The sequence below is a fragment of the Drosophila hydei genome, unplaced genomic scaffold, assembly GCF_003285905.1.
Source record: "Drosophila hydei strain 15085-1641.00,03,60 unplaced genomic scaffold, DhydRS2 tig00008119-arrow-pilon, whole genome shotgun sequence".
In the NCBI taxonomy this organism is placed as follows: Eukaryota; Metazoa; Arthropoda; class Insecta; order Diptera; family Drosophilidae; genus Drosophila; species Drosophila hydei.
In genome coordinates this window covers 4,746,625-4,769,448 of record NW_022045830.1, presented here as the reverse complement: position 1 = coordinate 4,769,448, position 22,824 = coordinate 4,746,625, and the positions used below count along the sequence as shown (strand labels likewise).

Genomic DNA, 22,824 nt, shown 5'->3' with positions numbered 1-22,824 from the left:
TCAGTCTCAGTCTCAGTCTCAGTCTCTGCCACTGCCTCAGTCTCAGTCTCAGTCTCGGTCTGTGGCTGCAATTTTTGCCTGGTTGCCTTGCCATTGCCGTGGCATGCTGCAAACAACGTAATTGGCTTTCAATTTGCAGCAAATTGTTGCAACAGCCACGACAACAACGAAAAGCAGCGCACAGCGCGCTATAGCGAAACATATTTAGATTATAGACGGATAAAGTTTATGTACGTTCTGTTCTCTTGTCCACAAGACAAGTTTTTTTTCTGCGCCTTGCCATGCCTCGCCTTGCCTCGCCTCGTTTGGGCCTGGGTGCTGGCTGGGGTGGACGTTTGCGGCTCTTGCCATTCGCTTCTTCCATAATTCCAATGAGTTATATGGCCATCATGTGCACTCGGGACCCTTCAAACGTTCAAAACGTAGCGCGCGTTAATTAAAAAGCCAACAACAGCCGCAACTTGCAACAAAAGCGCCAAAAATGCTGCTAAATTTTGCGCTGCTCCGGCGAAAAAGGGCGGCCGCCTGGGCTTAGCTGTTCAATAACTAAATAAAACACTCAGCCAGTCGAGTCGAAAGGCCGCCGCCGCCGTCGCCGCGTCGATCGTTGCGTTTACTTCGCGACAGCCACAATCAAGCGAAAATTCCAGGCATTTTCTGCTTCATTAACAACGCACAACGCGGCCATTTCGTTTTGTTCGAAATTTACGCACACACACTCACACACACACAGAGATACTCTGTTATACACAGCAGAGTTGGCAGTGCCTCTGCAGCTCTGAAGGTTGAAGCTGGCCCACGTTTTCGAGTCCGTTCAGCAATTGAGCTTAGTTTGGTTTTCGGCTTTGTTTTTGGTATTTTAATTAGAAACCGAACAACGCAAAATGCATTGCTCTTTGGCCATTTCGCTTTCTTTCGAGCCTTTTGGCTGGTCGCAACACGCGAGGCCACGCTGCCAGCCTCAACTCGCATTTCGTTTTCACATTCAATTAGCGCATATTTCAAATGCGGTCGCTGCGAATATTTCAGTTATGCCAGGCACAACGCACAGGAAATGGCATCGATAGAAGTTCAACTCCAAGTTGAAAAGAATAACTATAAAATTGATATTGAAAAGCTGTCTGGACCTGAGTTCGTTGCGATGAAAATAATGATGCTACTGTCAATAAAATATAAGAAGAAATAATGGTTAAAGGACCTGAGTGATACAGAGAGCAAACGAGCTCTTGAAACTCACAGAAGATTTCGGTATCTTTATATAAAATAAATTAAATATATCCAATAATTTAAAAAATATCTAATAAATTAAATAAAATTTAATAGAGATAATATTTATGAAAAATATATTTTTAACTGCCAATGTGGAGCTGGGTTCGAGTACCAGGCTAGAGTATTAGCCTCTTGTCTTATAGCTTGTTAGTTGTCAATTATACTCAAATAAATATTTAATATTTTATTATAAAAAACTCCCATTTTATTTTTTAATATTTTTCATAGTTTTATAATTTTTTAAAGTAACTTTTATGCTCAACTTTTTTACTCAAAACTTTACTCATCACAACTTACCCACAACAAATCAGCCCAACTTCATAGAGAACGCGCCTTGTTTTATGCTTTTATCATTATTATTGTTGATATTGCTTTATTGCTGCTAGATCAAAAGTAACTGCTTACAGAGTGCACTGGCGCTACATTAGAATAATAAATAAATATTACTATATATAATACATACAGTATGCGAATGAATTTGTTAAAACTTTACTTAAGCATATGCACACACATCACTGGATGCGAAAGGTATTAACAATTTGATGTTGATTGTTTGTTGTTAAGTCTAAGTTGAAGTTGCTGCAGCTTAGGGTATATATATTTCTCATTAGACAAAATACAATAACGGTAACTACTACAACTTTACAATTATGTACAACTTAAGAGCTATATATGCATAGATGCTGCTTGATTCGACTGCCACGCTGGGGCCCTTAGAGCTAGGCTATGTACAGGCTGTGCTTGGCCAACAGAGAATGTTTACACTATATACGAGTATATGCGCGTCTGGGTTATACTAAATATCACACTGTGTAGGATGTTGCTTAGCGTTGAAGAGAAGAATTTGAAATTACACTAACAAAGAATGCAACACAAAATGCTAACTACGCAGCCAAACTAACTAGCTTAACTAAGCTAACTAACTAACTAACTAGCTAACCAACTAACTAACTAACTAATTAACCTTAGGCTAATTATACTACTAATGCACTTGGAAATCGCGCCCGTGCTGTGGCAATGGCTGGCTGCACATCAAGCGGAAAATGCCATGCTAAATGCCAGGAACTTTAAGCGGAAATGGGCCTCGGGTTGGAGAGGCCATGTGGTTGGTGGCTGAGATCGCTAAGGAGCTAAACCACCACAGTGGCTAGCACATCGCCGCTTTCTTCGCTGGCCGGCGGTGGCAGTGATTTGCAGTTGATCGAGCGCTTGCCAAAGTCCTTGCGCGGACTCTCCAGCGAGCCGACCGTGTTCTTTTTCATATCCGAGTTCTGCGTCTTGTGCAGCAAGATTTGTGAGCTGCGCTTGTGCGCCTGCTTCAGCCCCGTGCTCACGTCCAGCTCTCGCTCGAAGTCGCAGGGCGGAAACAGCGGCTGCGATCGATGCAGCGCCGAGCTGCTAGCCGCCGTGGCCGCCAGCTCGGGCGCCGGGTTCAGACTGAGCTCCATGCCGGTGCCAGCGCGCAGCGAGCTGGTGCTGCCCTTAAGAGGATTCGTGTAGCGTCGCAAGTTCTCCTCGTTCTGCAAATTATTGGATTTCTCCTCCTCGTGACGCAGTGCATCCAGAGGCGGCGTCAGATTCATGCCCGAACTGCTGCGATAGGCCAGACGCTGCTTCCAATACAAAGTTATGAATATGGAGAAGCCCACCAGCACAATGAAGATGCCGCAGAGCACGCCAATGAGCAGGCTGTGGCTGTTGCCATCAGCCACGCGTGCCGTCTCCAGCTTGACCTCCAGTATGGACGTGAGTGCTGCCAGCTTGGCATGCTGCAGTTGCAGCTCGTTGCGTCGCTGTATGCCGTTCAGTTGACGCGAGCTGAGCAGCTCGCCCAGCAAGGACACCGCCACGGGCAGCTGTTGATCATTGAGCTTGCTGGATGACTGTGGGCAGAGGAATAAGATTGATTATATAAATGCTGCTGCAGTGCTGCACGCTCGACACTTACCACTGTCAGCTCGATGGTGTCATTGGTGCCAGTCTTCAGATCACACAGCACCATCAGCATGCCCTCCTCTTGCGTGAGGCCAGATGGAGTTGTCAGCGGCTGCTTGATCAACCGCGCCGCCAGCAGCACGCGCACTAGAGAGCACAAACCTTCTATGGTGGCGCCTTTGCCCACACGCTCCAAGTCCAGCAATATGGTGAGTCGTGCGCAATTCTCGTTGACCAGCGCTTGGTTGGGCCAGCAGCTGGCCTTGGCTGGCAGACGTGGCGGTGCCACGCGTCGCGATGGCTCCAAGGCGCGACAATCGCCGCGCACGGTGCACGGTGGCGACAGACAGGTTTCGCCCAGGGCTGGCACACACACCTCATGTTGCTTGCAGACGCCGGACAGATTGGAGGACTTGGACAGCGGATCCAGCTTGAAGCAGTTGGGCAATCCGCACCAGAGATTCGTGCAGCGTGAGGTGCCGTTCTCGCAGACACAGGCATTGCAGTGCTCATCCTCCTCGCTGCGTCCACTCAAGGCAACGTCCAGCCAGTTTTGGCTCTGATTAAGCGCCGCATATGGAGAGATGGTATTGCTGGCATTTAAGCACGCCGACTTGGGATCCGAGAGCACTAAATGGGGAAGGAACACAGTTAGTCAAATTGTTACTAGAATTCTCTTACTGCACACTCACATATCTCGCATCGCAGTCCGTGGCGACCTGGCGGGCAGATGCACGTGTAGCCGCCAATGCCATCGATGCAGGTGGCGCCGCCCTGGCAAGGCTGCGGCGAGCACTCGTTCACGTTGATGCGGCAGTCGGGTCCCGAGAAGCCCTGGGCGCACACGCAGCGAAACCAGCCAGCGCCTGACTCGCAAGTGCCGCCATTATGGCAGGGCTGGCCGCGGCACTGGTCGATGGCCTCTGCGCAGAACAGGCCCGTCCAGCCGGGCGCACAGCGGCAGTGCGGCTGCAGCGCCTTGTCCGGAGCGCCGGGCATGCAGGTGCCGCCATTTTGGCACTGGCCTGCATAGCAAACGGTCGCGCGTTCCGAGCAGCGTTTGCCTTTGAGTTCATAAGGGAGGGAGAGAGCAGAGCAAAACAAATGACTTAGGCAACGAACTTGACGCAAACGAACACTATGACAGGATGTAGATCAAACGTGCGCGCTACCCGTGGCTGATTCAAGGCCATAGCTAATTTTCAAACTGAAAAGTAAAAGTGTGCTGACATAGATCGATGTAGCTACAGATGTATCTGCATCACAGACTATGTATCTGTGACAAAAAAGCGAAACGCGTGAAATATGCAAATCGCATATCGAAAACAAACATAAATCATGCAAAAGGCGCTGTGAGACGCCTGGGTGGATGGAAGACCCACACACACACACTCATGCACACACATGAAAGCGCGGCTATGCCCCACGGCTTTGCCACATGGGGCAGAGCTGAGACCAATGCGCAGATTATTGCCGCTCACAGTTTGTTACATTCGCCACAAATTGAAGCTGTAATGACTGCCGACTTTCAATGTTCAAATAAATACGACCGACAATTCGACTGTGTGTGTGTGTGTGTGTGTGTGTGCGTGTGTGTGTGTGTGTGTAAGCGTGTGTGCAGCTCACTTAACGTGCTCAACTCTCGTCTCGCGCTCATTTAAAGCTCCTAAAGCGTTGATAATGCTCCAGTCAGACAGTCAGCTTATATCAGGTTTTCATACACTAGCTCAAAGCATGTAGACTACGTGAAGCGACTGGCAATGCACAGCCTAATGCTTAGCTAATTGCTTTTGAGAGTAAAAAGGAACTTCAGAGTAATATATATGTATATATGTATATATATATATATATATATATATATATATATATGTATGGAGGAACTAGCTTATCTTTCAATTTTTTAACTCTAACTAAATTTGAGTTCTCTTTTCAGTTTGCCCATTCAATTGAGCTCCTTCAAGGATAGCGTATTGAGCGTTTGGTATGCGCGACAGCGATTTGGCAACACTTGTTGCGCCCCGGTTTTGACGTTCACTTAAGCAGCGGCTGCACTGCACAGCGACTCACCTGTCCAGCCCGACATGCACTCGCATGTAAAGTCGCCGTCACCGTCAAGGCAAATTCCACCGTTTCGACAAGGATTCGGCGAGCATTCGTTGAGATCTGCAGAAAGTTAATGAGTTGGCTGTTTCTGTTTCGCCTGCTGTGTGTGTGCGAATTACTTACTGTGCTCACAGAAGGTGCCGGTGTGGCCCACATGGCATTTGCAGAAGGTGCCCACGTCGCTCATCTCGCAGCTGCCATGCCCGCTGCAGGGCTGGCCGCCAGGCGTTGTCGTCGTCGTCTTGGTTGTCGTTGTCGTTGTCGTCACAGCGCTGACATTGGCAAAACAGCCCTCTGCGTTTGACAGACAGCAATGAATTAGGCTTATGGCGTCTTAGACGTAGTGCGTTCAGTTGGTTAATGCTTACCATTGCACGGCGGCTGCGAGCAGAGCGGACGCAGCTGCTCGCAGTGTTTGCCCGCACGATCGGGCGGACAGTGACAGTAGTAGCTGCCGGGCGTGTTCAGGCAGCGCCCTTGCAGGCATGGCGAGGGCGTGCAGTGATCCTTGGCCTCCTCGCACAGTGTGCCCGAATAGCCCAGCGGGCAAATGCAATTGAATTTGCCAATCATGTCCACACACTCGCCACCGTTGCGACAGGGCGAGTTGGCGCACTCGTCGATGTCCGTTTCGCAGTCGCGTCCCGTGTAGCCGGCGGCGCAGGCGCAACGGTAGTCATTGACCAGATCAATGCAACTGGCGCCATTCTTGCACTGTCCCACGCAGTCGTCCAGATTCTCGGCACAGGTGGCACCGCCCCAACCCTCGAGGCACAGGCACGAGAACGAGCCGGGCAGATTGAGGCATTCACGCGCATTGATGCAGGGTCCGTGCGTGGCCACCGAGTTCGAAGCAGCCACGGCGCTGGTCAATGCCGCCAGCAGGGCGGCCGAGCTACTCAGATTGCTGCCAATAATGGCGCTAGCCGTGGTGGTCAGCAGCGTGTTGGCCGGCAAGGCAGCTGCATAGGATGCCTCGCATTCATTCACATCCATCTGACAGACATCGCCGCGCCACTCGGGCGGACATTCGCAGCGAAAGCCGCCGATTAGATCGACACAAGTGCCACCATGCTCGCAGGGACCTCCAGCACACTCGTCGATATCTGCAGCGGCGCAAGAAAGATGGGGAGAGAGGGAGAGAGAGAGAGAGTCAACGATTGGTTAAGTGGCATTCGAGGCTCAAGTGCAAATGTGTTGATTTTGTTGTTCAGCCCGCTCAACTTGATGCGGCCCAGGCCCTTGTCAAGCAGGTGGCCAAGTCGAGTCGTTGAACCGCTGACCAAAAACTGACGTGTGGATTGGTAGCTGCGTGCATTGCTTATCGCTTGCCAGAAATCGCCTTCGAAGACGCTGCCTCCCGAGCCAGTGCAGCACGCAACTCATTTGTTTGTTTGCTGATAAATAAAACCCGATAAGAGGAGCCTAAATATTTCGGCTGACCCTTGGTCGTGGTAGGGTCAGCGCTTTACAGTTGTGTATCACTATTTTAGCATATTTATTTGTTTGGCTTTAACTGTCTCACGGCATAGTTTGCCAGCAAGTTTGTTGCCTAAGTCTTTTGATTTTAGAGCGGCAACTTAATTAGCTTACGGCTTATTGCACTGCCCAATCGAAATGGTTGAAATGGTGAATGTGTGTTTCGGTCGTGCTCCAATTGGAATGCAAAATCAAATTTGCCAGACCACCATAGCAACAACAACAACAACAACAACTGCGAGCCTCTGCGTGCGTGCTACGTTTCATTTCATTTCGCTACAGTCAAATGCGTGTGTGCTCAATTGCATGATCGAGTGGAGTGGAGCTCTGGCTCTGGCTATAGCTGTTGCTGTAGCTGTAGCTGTGGCTAATCGCGTGCTGCAGCCCGCTGGCAAATGCGAAAAATTAAATCAAAACTCACTTATTTCACATGTCGGTCCCGTCCAGCCGGCCACACAGCCGCAAGTAAACTCTGCGGCCAGAGGCGGCAACTGTTGCTGCTGCTGTGAGCCATTGCCATTGCTGCTGCTGCTGCTGCTGGAGATGCTGCCGCTGCCGCTGCTGCTGCCAGTGCTGCTGGCATTCTGCGCCTCCGGGAAGAGGCCCGCCAGGCTGCGTATTGAATTGCGACGACTTATCGGCTTGCCCATGGAGGAGCTCATGCCACGCATAGCGCGATATGTTGGCGGCTGCCTGGTTGCATTCGTTAGCTGCAAAGAGTCGAGTAGTTGTTGCAGTAGATGAGCAGAAGTGCAAGAGCATGGCGAAAGCCGGCGGCATATTAAATTATTTTATGGCACTGCAGAAATACGTATCTATAAATTGAGGGCTTACCTTGAGTGTGCAAGTGCCGCCATTGCGACAGGGCTGTGTGGCGCATGGATGCTCCACAATTTCGCACTGCTCGCCCGACAGCCCCTCGGCGCATGTGCAGCGATACTGATCCGGTGCTGTGTTCTCGCAGGTGCCGCCATGCTTGCAGGGTTCATGGGTGCCACAGTAATTTAAATCTGTGCGAAGAAAACCAAGCGATACCTTTAAAATGTGCCACGGCAACCCATCGAAGCGTCGATGCTATCAATGTCATTGGCCAAGCCAATGGACCAGGTGTGTTGCCTGGTAATTGCCAAGGAGTCGGGTCACTTACCTTGATCGCACAATATGCCACCCCAATTCGTATCGCAGACGCATTTCCAGGCGCTGCCATTGCAGGAGCCATGCTTGCAGCCCGGATAGACCATGCACTCGTTGCACAATGGACCACGCCAGCCGGGTCGACATCTGTTCATAATGGTGGGAAAGCAAAGTTTGTGATTAGCTACGAAAAGCGATGATCTGATCTACTCCATATGATGTGAGACTTTAATTTTGCATAAAAATCAATCTAATGAGCATAAATGAAAAATTGCTGCAAATAATTGAATATGAGACTTGATTTAAGGGACTTAACTGGAAACATATGGCTCAACTGTTGCTAGACTTATTGCTGGAAGACCAGCCTCAGCTGCTGTATGACTTTTTGCAAATTATTAAATGGGATCATCCTTTGGCAAACTAGAAGACCAGACTCGAGGCCTTTACACTAAGTGTTAATTATTAAATGGCACCATCTGTTGGCTAACTAGAATCGAGATCACATTGAGATGTTGTTAATTCTCAAGTGAGATCATCTGGATCATCCTATTTCAGGCATCAAGCTTCTCTTATCAGACTAATATGTTGTCATCCCAAACAGTATTATCATTCACTTAAACAGCTCTTCTAGCAGAGCCAAAAGAATTGCCAGCTTGAATCCAAAGATTCGTTTACATTTCCAGCAGCATTGCTGCAATTGCTATAGAAGATTTGCCTTTTTATGATGTGCCAAGTTCTGATTTAGCTTTCATATTTCAAGCCGACTCTTCTATTGTTGCCAATTATTTCAAGTTATGTGTCAATTTGCATGGGAACGCATGTTAAGTCTGTTAATCACTGAATTGGGTAATTTTGAACTTTAGCCTTGGCTGGAGCAACAGTAAACGCTAGGAAAAGGCCATTTCCACTAGCCAAATGAATTTGTGTTGCCGTTGATGCTGCGATTTTATCGCCGCAACACGCCAAAGTGCAGGGATCAGAAGTAAAATTGCCTGGCCATCGAGTTATCGACTGGAACCACCAACGGCCGGCCGTTAGTTGAGGTGCTAACTCTACAAGCCGGGCATGACGTGGCCGGAGATAGCCGGCTACGGCAATGAGCTGAATGCTGGGTCCGAGCCGAGCGCTGTTCGATGTCTATAATTTATGATTTCATTAAAACAGCAGCCTGTTGTTATCTGTAAACGAATCTATTGCAGTGCGGCGAGCGCAAATGGGCCAGCAACGTGCAAACAGCAAAGTAATTTTTCTTCTTGCTTATAATTGTTGTTGTTCGCTGTCGGCTGGCGGTTCTTGGTTGTCGGTTGTCGGTTGTTCGCGAGGCTGTGCGAAAAATCTGTGGAGTGAGCGCTGGAAATCTGCTGCAAGTTGTTGCAACATTTGACTGGTTTTTGATGGTTTCTAGGCCACGCTAATTATTGCTATTTAGAATCAGCGCGCCAGGACCCAATGCCAAGGCGGTCTCAGACGGGGTGCCGCAGAGAAGAGGCGGACAGATGGGCGGGCTGGCGGGCAGCGGGACAGGGGTTGACTGACGAGCGACTGTGGCTGTTCGCTGAGAAATGCAATCATGACCGCTGGCTCACGTATTCTGTGTTACGCTCGAACATTAACAACGGCAACAACAACAATTCCACAAAACCACAAACGTTTTTTCGTGCTGCTGCCGCCTGCGGATGCAACTGCTCAGCAAGCTCAAGCGCTCTGCTCCTGCCAGTCTGGCAGCCGTTCATGTTGTGTTCTGGCAGCGGGCATGACCATTCACTTGGCGATCAGACACAGGGCACAGGCAGAGGCAGAATGCAGCTTTGGCCATCGTGCGGGTGTTTGATTAGCAGCGAGAAGAGCTAAGAGGTTGCGGCCACAGACTGTGGCAGTGCTTGAAAGCGCCGCACCAATGCATTGAGAACTGCTGTGGAAAGTGCAACATCGATGGCTCTTGATTGCAGATTATAGCTGCTTACAACTTCATAGCGATAGCTGGCTAGATTTTATTATGGATCACAGCAGCGCCCGAATGCCTTATAGGGCTCCACTGAGCTCAGTCGGCTTGCCGCTATGCCAATCTGAGTGCCGAGTGGCATATATCAATAAGTCGATCATTTGACTGTTCTTGTGCACAAATAATAAGGTTTAGGATCATGAGATAATCAGTTAAGCTATATATTGATATCTGCTTGTTATGGAAAATATATCGATAAAATGCCGATAACATGAGTTCTTTAAAGTTTACCTAAGCTTTAGAGCGTTGAATAATGATAATTCGATCAATTTAGATCAATTATGATTGGATGTAACATGAGTTTTGTTTTGCAATAAAATTGAATATTAAATAAAACAAATTTCGATAACTAATTTGAATAATCGATAATTTGAATTATGTTGGAAAGCCTCTTTTAAAAATAGTTTAAGCATAGCCTTCACTTTGTCTTTATATTCTATATGACTTTTATTTTAAGTATATCTGTCCAGACATCTACAATCCTAGCTTCCTAATTTTGTTTAGTTTAGAGAGCAATCCTAACTTTTTTTCTATTTCAATTCAAGTGCAATACTGTACTTTCCGTTATAGTTAGTTAAAGCTGTTTTGAACTCTGTTGCTCAGGTCTGTCAGTTGGATTCGCTCTGCTGTAATCGATGCATAAGAAACTTTCCCAACTATAAATGTGGTACATGGAGCTGGACAACTATTTACACATCCGTTGGGAGTGTTACAAAAAATACAGCACCCAAAGAACCCCCATTTCTCTGCAGTTAATTGTGCTATAAAAAGAAAAGCAGCCATTATAACTGTGTCTGTGGCCACGTCTATGGCTGGTCAACATCAACATCAACATAGCCCCTAGGGGCAGATGGCCAGGCCATTAAGGCGCCCCAAAGTTGTTCGACACACGACGCAGTTGCAAAAAAAAGTGTCATAATCACATCGTTAAGAGAGCGAGAGAGGGAGTGGGGGTAGCTTATAGAGCTAATTACAATGTTGATGTACTTACTCGCATTCACCGGGTCGATCACATTTGCCGTGTATGGGATCACAGCCGGGCTTGCAAATGGCCTTCTCACAGTTGACGCCCTGCCAGCCGTTGAGGCAGAGCTTCTGACCCTCCGAGCCACAGGCATAGTGTCCAAACTGATCGTCGCGCGGACGGCAGAAGGTCGTGCAGGTCGTGTTGTAGTAGGTAACGGCGCATTGCACCCGGACGCGGTAGGTGATGCGCGCGTTGCGGCCAATATGGTCCAAAGTTTTCCACTCTGGCGACGGCAGTATCACGCCCGAGTATGATGTTTCTTCAATTAACCTTTCCGCATCTGCATTTTGGCATTGTGTGTTGTTGTCGTTGTTGTTGTTGTTGTTGTTTTTTGCATGCCAATGACAATTGTTGGACGACGACGGTGGCATCAACGTTGGCGTTCCACAATAGTTGTCCAGGATTCGGGTAGATTGGATTTGAGAAGGCAAAACTTTAGACACGGCTGACAACATTTTGTGCGCAATTGGCAACAGTTGCTGACTGTGGCTCTGGCTGTTGCTGTTGCTGTTGCTGTGGCTGTCTCTTATTGTTATTGGGCTGTTGCTGTCGCTGCTGCTGGTGCTGTGCTAATTAAGCCAAATGCTGTGCACAACACACGACCAACAACAACAGCAATAACAACAACAGCAGCAACAGCAGCACCAGCAAGAGGCACGTACAACAAGCTGCAATTGCAATTGCCACCGCACTTACCTGGATAGGATGTGTTGTACATGTCCAACGCCTGGAGTATCAGCGTAAACGACTTCTGTAATTGAACAATGCGCAACAAAAAGGAGAGAAAGAAAAAGAGTTTAGCAATTGCAACATTAATTCGAAAGAGCGGGAGACGCCTGGAGGCTGGGCAGCATTCGTCTCGGCTCAGTGTTGACGCTAATGGACAGTTTAATCTGCAGATGCAAATGAAGACAGCGACCAAAAAGGCGAACAAACAAACGAGCAAACCAGAAAAATAAGCCAAATGCACAAACAAACACTTTAATTTCACGCAGAATACGGACAACAAATGCCAGCAACAGCAACAAAAACTTTCTAAACTTGGCCAATGAGTGCACGGCGTGGCATGAGAGCTAGTTGTGTATCGTGAGACGAGTGAATTGTTTGATTTAATAGATACATTATTAATAATAAATTATTATTAAGTTAAATATTTATATGCAAGAAAATGGAATGAAAAACGAAATAGAATACAATTAAATATTTAAAAAAATTGGGTCATAAGTGCAATTTTTAGAGGACGAAAATTGTTTCAAAATATTTAAAAATTTAAATAAGTTTTTAAAATTTTCAAAAATTAAAAAAATTTTTTTTTTTTATTTTAAATAAACTTGTTTAAAGTTTTATAATTTTTATATAAAAATTTTGCATTCAAAAAAATATTCATATAGTATATTAAAAATATTTAATTAAATAAATGTATAATATAAAAAAATATATAAGCTTGAATTATATCTTATATCACATTCTTAGAGCAAGCTCTCATAGTGTAATTCAAGTTCAAGATCGTGTCACGCGCTCATCTCTAATCTACAGTGCAAGCTATTCAGTGCAATCGAGCAAAGAAAACAAATTTTTTGCTTTTTGTTGCAAGCGCGCATAAAAATTGAAGACTTGCTATTCTGTGTGGTTGTTGTAGCTGCCAACTGGGCAGCTGTGGCACTGTGGAACTGAGAAGATTTCTCGTGGCACAAAAAGCAATTAAACGTCTAGTACGACGTGGACTACGACGACGACGATGACGACGAGAAGGTTGTCGTCTGCGCCGCTGGATGCCAGGAAATGCTCATTTAGTGATCGAAGAAGGCGACAGCCGGCGGAGGCCACGAAGGCGGCGACTTGGTTGCCTTGTTCCCATGTAATTGGCCCGGCGGCGCGACACTAAATCAGTCCAAAGCAGACATTGGCTAATTACAAAACAGTCCAACTATTGTCGCTGCTGCAACTTGACACAGTTTGTCAAAAAGCAGAAATAAAATGCCCAAGCAGTCAATTGTGTGTGCCTCTCGAATTTCCATTCAATTTCCCGCTGTCATCATTGCGACTCTCGCTCGCTCTTCCGGGCGGGCGCATGCTAAAAAAAATCTAGACGCACGGCCAGCGGAAGTTTTTCAATTGAAAATGGCGCTGAATTGGTTTCGGATTTCACCACACAACAAAACTGACAACAGACACGCGCCAACAAGAGCTAAACTGTTACTAATCGGACAGATCATATATACTTATATAGAGTTCTCTGATAACTGAGTGACACACAAAGTCAGCAAACACAGCTGCAATGCAATTAAAAACTATTTTGAAAGATCTTAAGATGTAACTGCTAGCTGAGAGAAAAAAGCTGATAGAAGAGTTTAGTTTTCATGAGTCAGCTAATTTTTGAATGGAGCTAGCTCTCTTTAGAGCTAGGCAAACAAATTTTTAAACCCAGACAAATTTTCTTAAACAAAAGGAATTTTATCTTTCTTAAATATGTCCCTTCTAAGTGCAAGAATAACTAAGCTTTATATACAGTCTGAATACTAGCCTGAAGTAATCATGAATTTGATTTAATTTACTGCTATATTTTCTCCTTATAAAGTTTCACAATCTATTGAATCAGTGTTAAAAGTCAGATGTGTCAACGTCGCTTCACATTGCTAGTTGCCAAAATAGTCAATTTTACAAATAGAAATTTGATGTATTAATAATTCTATGGGCATAAAAATAAACATTTTCACTTAATGCTTTGATCAATTGTGGCCAAAATCAAGTAGCAAAGAAGACAGCATCGTTGAGCTTTCAATTGGCCACTGAAATGTTTACAAACTGTCAAGAAGCTGACCATACTTGGCAGCCGAGAAGACCAACAAACAGCTGAGCTAGACAAATAACCTGCCCACTTTCATTTAACGATTTTTTTCGTTATTTTTTATCAATGACATTGGACCATTTACGTAAACGAAAGCTTTCGAGTTGGTTTCTTACTTCTGCTTCTTGCTGCTGTATGGCTCCAAATATAGCTGCATGTGGGGGCAGTCCAGCTATGGGAATGCCATTCAGTTGGACAAAATCATATAGGCACACATATGTCAGTACACATAGAGCGTATGTGTATATATATGTGTGTATATGTATGTATATACGTCTATTTAAAAGTGGAGCAAGAGCAGCAAATTCCACTTGAGAAGTTTTGATGGTTGCGCACGCGCACTCCAACCAAGCAGCTGGAAATATTGTCAAGTGAAATTCATAGAGTATGTGTATATTTCTTGTTCATGTTTTCGAAGAGTTCGATGGGCCTGTTGGAGTTAGTATTTGACAGTTACATTGAAGCTATGGCGAGGTATTGTGTGTAAGAAGGGGGACTACTGATGATGTTGTAGCTGCTGCTTCACTTGGAACAAGTGCTTGAAGTATTTCATAAGTCATGTTTATAAGTTTTAACGTGCCATTCACTCAATCAACCCAGTCGAAGACCCCCGCCAACCAATAAGACAAGCAACGAAAAAAGTCATTCAATAAAAAGTGGGACAATTGCGACGCATCCAACAGCAGAGAGACGACAACAGCAACAACAACAACAGTAACAACTCGCTTATATCGGCAGCTTGATATTTTTTGGTTTTTCTCGTTGTTGTTGTTGTATTTTGAAGATTTCGTGATTTTGTGAAAGGCTTCTTGAGATTTCAGTCAGCAAATATTGCCGTTGTATGCAGAATTTGCCAATGCCGACGCCAGGGCAAACATTTGCCAGGTTTCGTTTGAGTCGCGCATAAGGCACACCACAACCAATACACAAACAAATATACATATAAATATAAATATATATACATATATATATATATGCACATGTGAGGCAGGCAGGCAGGCAGCCAGGCCAAGATTAAAGCGAAACCATAGCGAAGCGTAACGTATCGCCATCGGCCAAGCGACAAGCGCGACAAGGTAATGTTCCCACGAAACAGGTTGTCCGCACTTCAGGCCACGACCACGACACTGCGCCGGCACAGAGTCAGACTTAGATTCAGACTCGACTTGGACTCAGGCCCGAACTCCAGAACAGACCCCCAGTCCACAGAGCCGGCTCTGACGCATGCGCGCCGGCAGCTCCCTAGCCCACAGTCGCTTAATGTAAACGACGGCGCATGCGCATGCCGACGTCGCTGTCGCCGTTGACGTCGCTGCCGCTGTTGCCGTCACCATTTGGCTTATGGCCATCAGCAGAATTAGTTGGCAGTGTCGAGGAAGGCGTGTAATTGTTAACCAAGTTAGTTTTGTGTTTGTACATTACCAAAACATTACCGATTTTTTTTACTTTAAGACAAGGCGCATAAAAGAATAAGACAAGACTAGTCGAGACTGGCCTTAAAACAAGAGCATTACAGTTGAGTATAAGCAGTTTAGCAATACCCTGTCCTTTAGGCAAGTTAAGAGTGAAAACTGTCTTTGAAGTTACTGGACCTAAAGTCAAGGACTGTAGCTTGACTCTCGTTAACATTGCTAGTCTGTTGTTGATACCTACAAACCCAATATACCTCTTTCGACTTGCTACACAGTGCATAAATTCTACTAGCAACCGCGCCCCAGCCCAGGTTACATTTGGTGGCGTTGACTTGGCTCATGTTTTATAGCGCGATGGAACCAGAACAGTCGAAATATGCCACATTTTAGCAGTCATAAGCCCGCATTATGCGCACTTAATTAATGCCAGGCCCAGAATCCGAGACGAGGGCGCACCGAAAGAGGCTTATAACAAAATATACACATATATATATCAAACAAAAAACTAAAAAGAAAAACATAAAACATAATTTTTAATTGCTTTTTATATGTGCGGCTACCAGAGTAACTAAATAAGCGGCTTTTTAGTGGCAGCAGCCCGTGATTTATTTGCCACAGATACTTAAGTATAGGCTACGTAAAGATATATATATACATATATATATATACATATATGCTTTAAGACAACGTGACTTGAGTATTTATGCTTTCGACTACTGTAATAATAACCCTGCTTCTAGCCAAGTGGACAGCCCACGCAAGCGGCTCAATAATATATCTTTCTTTTCATGTTTGCTTGGGCTTTTTTCGTGGTTTCTTAGCTGAGACCGGAAACTGCGATACATTCTCCGTAGATCGTTAGAGCAATAGACTACCAAGCGCTGCTTATCACTGCTGCAGTTGCTGCCTGCCGCGTCGGTTGCCAGCGCGTTCGGGCTTATCGCTAGAAATTCCGCGATGACGTCTCGCGTCTGTGTGCTCCATGCGGAACACTGCCGCAGTTGCCCCGGCCAGACCTATCAATGCGCTAGCTCGTGCCAAAAGTGTGCGTTTTTTCATTTTGAAGCGAAGGAACAGTCGGAGCAAAGAGGGTTTTGGTTCCGTTTCGTTGGCCACAGCAACAAGAAAAAAGAAGAAGACAAAGCAGCAACAACTTACCGTCCAACGAAATGTGAAGGGCAACACAATGGCACCCACGCCCGGATCACTGAGCACAAAGCTGGAGCCGCCAAGTATCTTCGTGGTGGAGTTGCCAAACGAACAACCCGTCGATATGCTGACACCCTGTTCCGTTGTCTGATACTCCTTTAAGCACAAGCGAAATGCCGTTGTGCAGGGCGAGCAGCCTGTAAAAGATATTCGAAATGGGGTAGATTAGCATCAGGAAATCAAGACAGACCTTAAATATATTAATTTATAAAGGGACTTTACTATATAGAAATGAATTGAAGTCTTTAAAAATTCATTTTTTACTTTTCATTTATCATTTTAATTCTTTGCATTGATTCTCAATTACAAACTTTGCTATGCTCGAAGATATTTTATTTATTTTAAATGATATTTCTTTTAACATTAAACTATAACTAAGTAAGAAAGCGAAACCTGGACAGCTTTTTCTGCAGAAATGCTCTAGAAACGAAAAAAGTTAAAAGAGATTAAGCTATAGAGCCTAAACAAATTAGACTTTTAATTTCATCTACATATTCTTAATGCATTTTGACTATAAATCAAATGTAGCTATATTGTATATAAGAATCCCGAATAAAAGTCATTGAAAAATATTTTTCATAATCTACAAAACTTTTCTTTCAACTTGACTAAAGCAGAAAATCAACTTTTAACAGTTAAGATAAAAAGACAAGCTTTTAAGGAACACTAAAAAATATTCAAGAAATGCTCAAAGATAAAAAAGAAACTTTTTACACAGAAATAAAAAAAACATTCGCAAAAATTTGACCTTGAGCATAAAAAGAGTAATTTGTGAGACGATAAAAAACACTTTAATACGAAGCAAATTTGAGGCAGATTAAAATATGTGTCAGTTATGTAAGTTATATAACATATCGAGTATACTTCATGATTATTTTAGTAAACCGTATTCGTGTTGGGCGTAACTTACCCGTTGTCTTGGTGGCTCGCAGCTCGGTGGGCATACCGCAGCAGTAGCCGCTTAGTAGATGGCTATTCGTATTTGAGATTTCTAATATTTCCAGCTCGAAGTTACCAGCTGCGGATATCTGTAAAAATCGAAAGGTACATCATCAGCAATAAGCCGCAGCCAAAAAAAAATCAGAAATGAAAATAAAAAACCAAAGAAAAAACATGTAAACACAAATTTCGAATCGTTCAAATCAATCACGGCCCATAACGAAGCCATAAGCTAAATAAGCGTACAAGACCGAAATAAGTTCCCGTCCGGCTCTCCCAGCGCCCCTTCAACGCAGACCTCATCTAGCACTAACCGTACCCAATATCAAATAATATGCTCAACACCGCCGTCGCTACGTTCGCTTGTTGTAAAAACTAATAAGCCACCTAGGGCGCTCTGATTGGGCTACGGTAGAGGTTTTAATTAAAAAACACGAGAAAGAAATTCAAAATGGATGAAAACATACATAAATATATATATAAGCATATAAATATAGTTTTTCTTGTTGTATACGAATTCGTAGGCAAATGAAAGGAGCGCCAGACGTAGATTGGAAACGGGAATGAAGTCTGATAAATCTGCCGGCCAAATGAAACATGAAAATAATGAGAAATATTTTCAAACACAAAGCGCTTTGTGGTTGTGGCTCACTTAATCAAACGAGATATCCAGCCGCTTATACAATTTAGAATGCCTTTTGTTGGCCATAACAGCTGGAGTTGGCTAACTGGCTAACTGGCTAACTGGCTAGCTGGCTAACTGACCAACATGCTAACTGGCCAACTGGTAGCATTGCAAATCAAGAGCCTATCGATAGGCGCATTTGCCATAAAATTAATAACACATTAGATCGGTCAAGAAGTTGCACATAAAGTTTATCTATTTCCACATAATGTTTGCTCATAATTTAAGACTATCTCTTGCTCTCGCTGCTTGTCGTCTTCCTTGGCCATGGCCATCAAGTTTGTAGTTTAGGGTTCATTACAAAGTCCAAGCAAAAAATATGCTAATGAAAAGTTTTTAGTTGGCAACTTTTATGGTTTCATATTTCACGAAATTTATTGTTGGGCTTCGTGCGCCTTGCACTTGGTAGCTGGGAGCGTTGATAAGTTTATTAGAAATAAATTGCAATTTAGCTCGAGCTCTGTCGCAGGCTCCGCTCTGCAGCGGGCTAACGGCAATTGGCCCGCTTGGACGGACGCACTTCTTGGGCTGCGCACCTGTGCGGCACATGTATAAGAAAAAGAAGAATATTTAAGTTGCACTTCAGCTGGTTGTCGTCGTTGCCGTCGTCGTCGTCGTCGTCGTCGTCGTCATTGTTGCTGTTGTTGCTTGTGTTGTTGTTATTCAAGTTGAAGTTGTCGGAGCAGGCGAGCGCGCATTGTTGATCAACCCATAGATCAATCAATGCAGTCAATGCTTGCCACTTGCCACAGTCTTCGCTGAGTTCTCAGCAGTCGGATCTGAGTTGTGCCTTTTGTTTGCCGCATTGTGCTGCAAGCATTTGGTCAGTGCCCCAGCGGCAAGTTGATTGGATTCTTGATCGGATCTGTGCTGTGAACCGGTTTACCTGCTTACTTATTTATTTATCACATTTCTCTCTTTTTCTCTTGCGCCTGCATTTTCATTCATGCCACAGACACGGCAAGTGCAGCTGCCACAATTCCTGATTCTCGCAATCAAGCGCTAATATTCGATACAAACTTTTCACGTAATCAATTCGATTAGATAATGCCCATGAAATGCCTCAAACGATTTGTAATGCGGCGCCAAATATCAAAAAAGGCCTCAGATTTGATTCGATAAATAAATACAAATTCCAAAAATAGTAAAAAAAAACATAAATAAGAAATAAATATGAGAAAATCTGTTTGAAGTTATGAAATAGTAGAGCGACTTGATATCTTTCTCTAGGTATATCAGTGAAAACGTCAGAATAAGAGAAGCCTGCTGCGTTCCAGTGGGAATATTTCGACTTAAAAAAAAACTCAATTATTTCCCCAACTTATTCTATCTCTAATATTATACAGTCTGTACAATTTATCAAAAAAATTACGTATAACTAGATAGATAGATAGATATATAGATTTAGACAATATCTAAAAAGTATTCTACAGATAAATTGTTATAAAAGAAACAACGAAGTTTTGAAGATGTTTGTATCGATTTAAAGTATTGCTCACCTTTAGCTACTACCTGGCCCTATTTTTGTGTTGAAAGAATGTTTCATGACAAAACAAGAAACTAGCCAAGTGACTCAGACCTTGGATAAAGCGAGTTAATATATAGGTGTAATTCTTGAATTTTTATATTTATATCAGACTTGTAACCTAAGTAACTATATCAATTATATATAAACGAAAACTTAAATAAGCTGCCAAGCTATTCATATTAATCAAGAAAAAATTCTATAAACAAAGCTACCTCCCACCAAGCGTTGCATATTTCATGATCAAATTGTAATACCTTCGACAATTAAGTATTTTAGTCTTGCGGCTTGAGCCTTGTGCTAAATATACAAACATATTAAGTTTAATGCATCGGTTTAATGAAGTTAAATGTGCAAATTTATGCGATGTTCCATTTTGAAGATCACGTAATTATATTTTCATCAACTGGCGCCTGTAACAATCATTTTCGCCATAATGAGCCCAGCAACTGCAGTGCGGAACGTTTTGTTAATGCCTTAAGCGCTGCGATAAACAGCAACAACAACAGAAGCAACAACAGAGCGAGTTGTACAAACAAAACGATCGTGGGAGCTGAATGCTCAATTCGCCAACTCATTTTGTGGGACTTTCGAATGGCAAGAGGAAGGCGCAAAAACGTATATATATATATATCTACATATACATATACATCTATATCTTTATGAATATCTTCAACAGTTGCCGCCGACTGCCAGTTTAATACGCAGCTTATGATCAATAAATGTCAGGCCTTATGTGGAGGCTTTAAGTCGGCGGTACACGCTGATTCCTGTACGGCTACAACTGGGTTAATACGCCCCATGATCACTGATCAGTGACACTCACTGAGCAGCAATCACAGCAGTGAACTCTTGTTTCCTGGAAGCGAAGTACTAATCCCAGCTACAAAATATTTAACCCTTGCTTTGGCTAATTAATAACTAAATTGTAAAGTAAATACGAATTGGCTGAGTAATACTCGTTCAAAAAGTGTCAAAACTTAAAAGAGATATTAATTGAGAAAGATCTGATTTGCTGAAAAATTTAATTGATCAGAAGTATTGTAGCTTTACAGCTCTAAGCTCGAATGAGGTGTGATGTGGACTTATGGGAAATATTCTCTTCTTTTGCAATCGATCTCTCTCGCAATCAATCACTATTTGCTCCCACTATAACAGTACAAATTGGCATGTCTTATTCATGCCTTAAAAATAAAATGAAAATATCGAGATAAAACACTTAAAGTATAAATTATGCATAAATAACTAATCAAGCATAGCAGCAAATCCTATATACCCTTTTCAGTTAGTGAGCAGGCATAACATTGTTGAGCTAAACCATGCCCATTTAGAAGGCCATTTCTCATTTGACGACTTTTATCGCCAGTCTTAACCGAAATCAATGCACTCAAGAACTGCTGCTGCTGCTGCTGTTGCTGCTGCTGCTGCTGCTGCTGCTGTTGGAGACTCAGATAAATGTGTATAATCAATTTGATAGCCCTGTGTTGTGGATTAGGCCTGGGCATTCTAATGGCTGAGGCTGCGGCTGGTCGCGTATTAATCAAATTGTTGTTTGTCTTTATGTATACACAAACAGCTATATACATATATATTCTAGATCGCAGGCAACACGATTAATTTTATGTATCTTCGGACCGTTCGTTCTGTTTAATTGCCTCGCAGGCATCTGCGCTGGCATCTCAATACATGTTTAGGCACTTTGTATAACACTTTATGATGTCTACGCCCCTAAATAAAAATTTCGTAGGCAACGACTACCGTTGCTGCTGCTGCGGATGCTGTGGGAACCAGCTGGACCAGCGGCAAGGCCAAAATATTTCGAAGAGCCAGCGCTGATTTGATAGATACATGTTACTTCTGCTTAAATAGTTCCGAGTATCATAAATACCCCAACAAAAAGGTAATGTAAAGACAGGCTTACACACATTATTCTTCGCTGATTAATATCGCGTGTGTTCACTGTACTACAGGCCAATTTATATTGAAAGGGAGCAGGCTGCAGGTTGCAACAGCTCAGTCGAATCAGTTCAACTTTGATCGCTTTATAGCAGTAGTAAAAGCCGTACAGCTAATTTAAGAAAAAACTTAATTAGTTTTATAGAGTTTTAAATGCGAAGTGTTAAATAAACACGAAATAGAAGATATATTAAGATGTAGAGTCAAGAAAAATATCTCTATATGGAGTAGAGACTGACATGTATAGAGCGAGATAGTTTTTAAAGAAATCTATTCTTATAATTTTGTAAAAGCTTAATAAACTATTTTTTTGGGTTATTGAACTTGAAGTAATATAAGAAAAATAACTGCATAAGTTGAAGCCACAACTATTAAAATATATAATCTTGCACTATAAACAATGCTCTGCTTATCTTAGATAGTTCTTAGGTATCTGTATAGAACCTATTCTGATTGTAGCTGATACTAAATCATGCTAATAGCAATCGCTTGTCGCCTCTTGCAAGAAACTCTTCTCGTCGCTTTTGACATATTTGCAATTCTACAATTCTTCAGCACCCTCATCGATCAGTTCCCACACAAAACACACACACATGTTTTTATTGCCTTGGGCGCGATTTCAGCCAAAAGTTGAATCAACTTCATTTTGGCTAACGAGAAATCAACATTGAGTAAAGCAGCACCCGCATATTTCAACTAAAGTTGTTTTGCTCTTTTGTTTTTGCGTTTTTTTAGCATGTGAACGCTTTTTGAAGTCTGGCGAATTGTAGGGGTTGTTGTTGCAGGGGCTTTGCTTACCTTATGGACTAACAATATTAAAATTAAAGCAATTAAGTTGCAGGCAGACTTTAATGATCGGCAATCGTCGATCAGCGAACGCAGCCGTTGCCGTTGCCTTTGCCTCGCTGCAGACATTGTTGATTCCCTCGTTGTTGTTGTTGTCGCAGTTGTTGTTGTTGTTGTCGTTGTCGTTGTTGATTTTCGGCGAAAATGTTTTCTAAACATTTTGAACATTCTGTGCGCGTTTTTGAACGTGTTGCCGCCTGCTGCTGCAGACGATGCTGGCGCACAGTTTAGTTCCTTGCTGCTGGTTGTTTGTTATTATTATTGTTGTTGTTGATGTTGTTGTTGTTGTTTAAGCACAACTTTTTGGCACAAGTAACGCACACAGATTGGCCATTAATTAGCCCATTACCCAGATAACTATATGTTGTATATATATAAACTATATATATATATATATATATACATATATATGTAAATATATTCGTATTGTTGTCGCTTTGTCAGGGCATTTTTTG

The 22,824-nt window shown here is 43.6% G+C and overlaps 1 protein-coding gene across 1 annotated transcript; it reads right to left on the bottom strand.

Moving 5' to 3' along the window:
* Positions 1-1,662: 1,662 nt before the first annotated feature.
* On the bottom strand, positions 1,663-22,680 carry LOC111598259 (protein serrate). Its single transcript, XM_023313433.2, has 14 exons — positions 22,322-22,680; positions 17,329-17,446; positions 16,368-16,555; positions 11,646-11,700; positions 10,914-11,229; positions 7,934-8,067; positions 7,621-7,796; positions 7,208-7,496; positions 5,676-6,413; positions 5,431-5,601; positions 5,272-5,367; positions 3,897-4,268; positions 3,218-3,834; positions 1,663-3,152 (listed from the first exon to the last, which is right to left on the bottom strand). Exons 1-14 carry the CDS (start codon positions 22,535-22,537, stop codon positions 2,400-2,402), a joined length of 4,239 nt encoding a protein of 1,412 aa, XP_023169201.1. The 5' UTR covers positions 22,538-22,680; the 3' UTR covers positions 1,663-2,399.
* Positions 22,681-22,824: the final 144 nt, after the last annotated feature.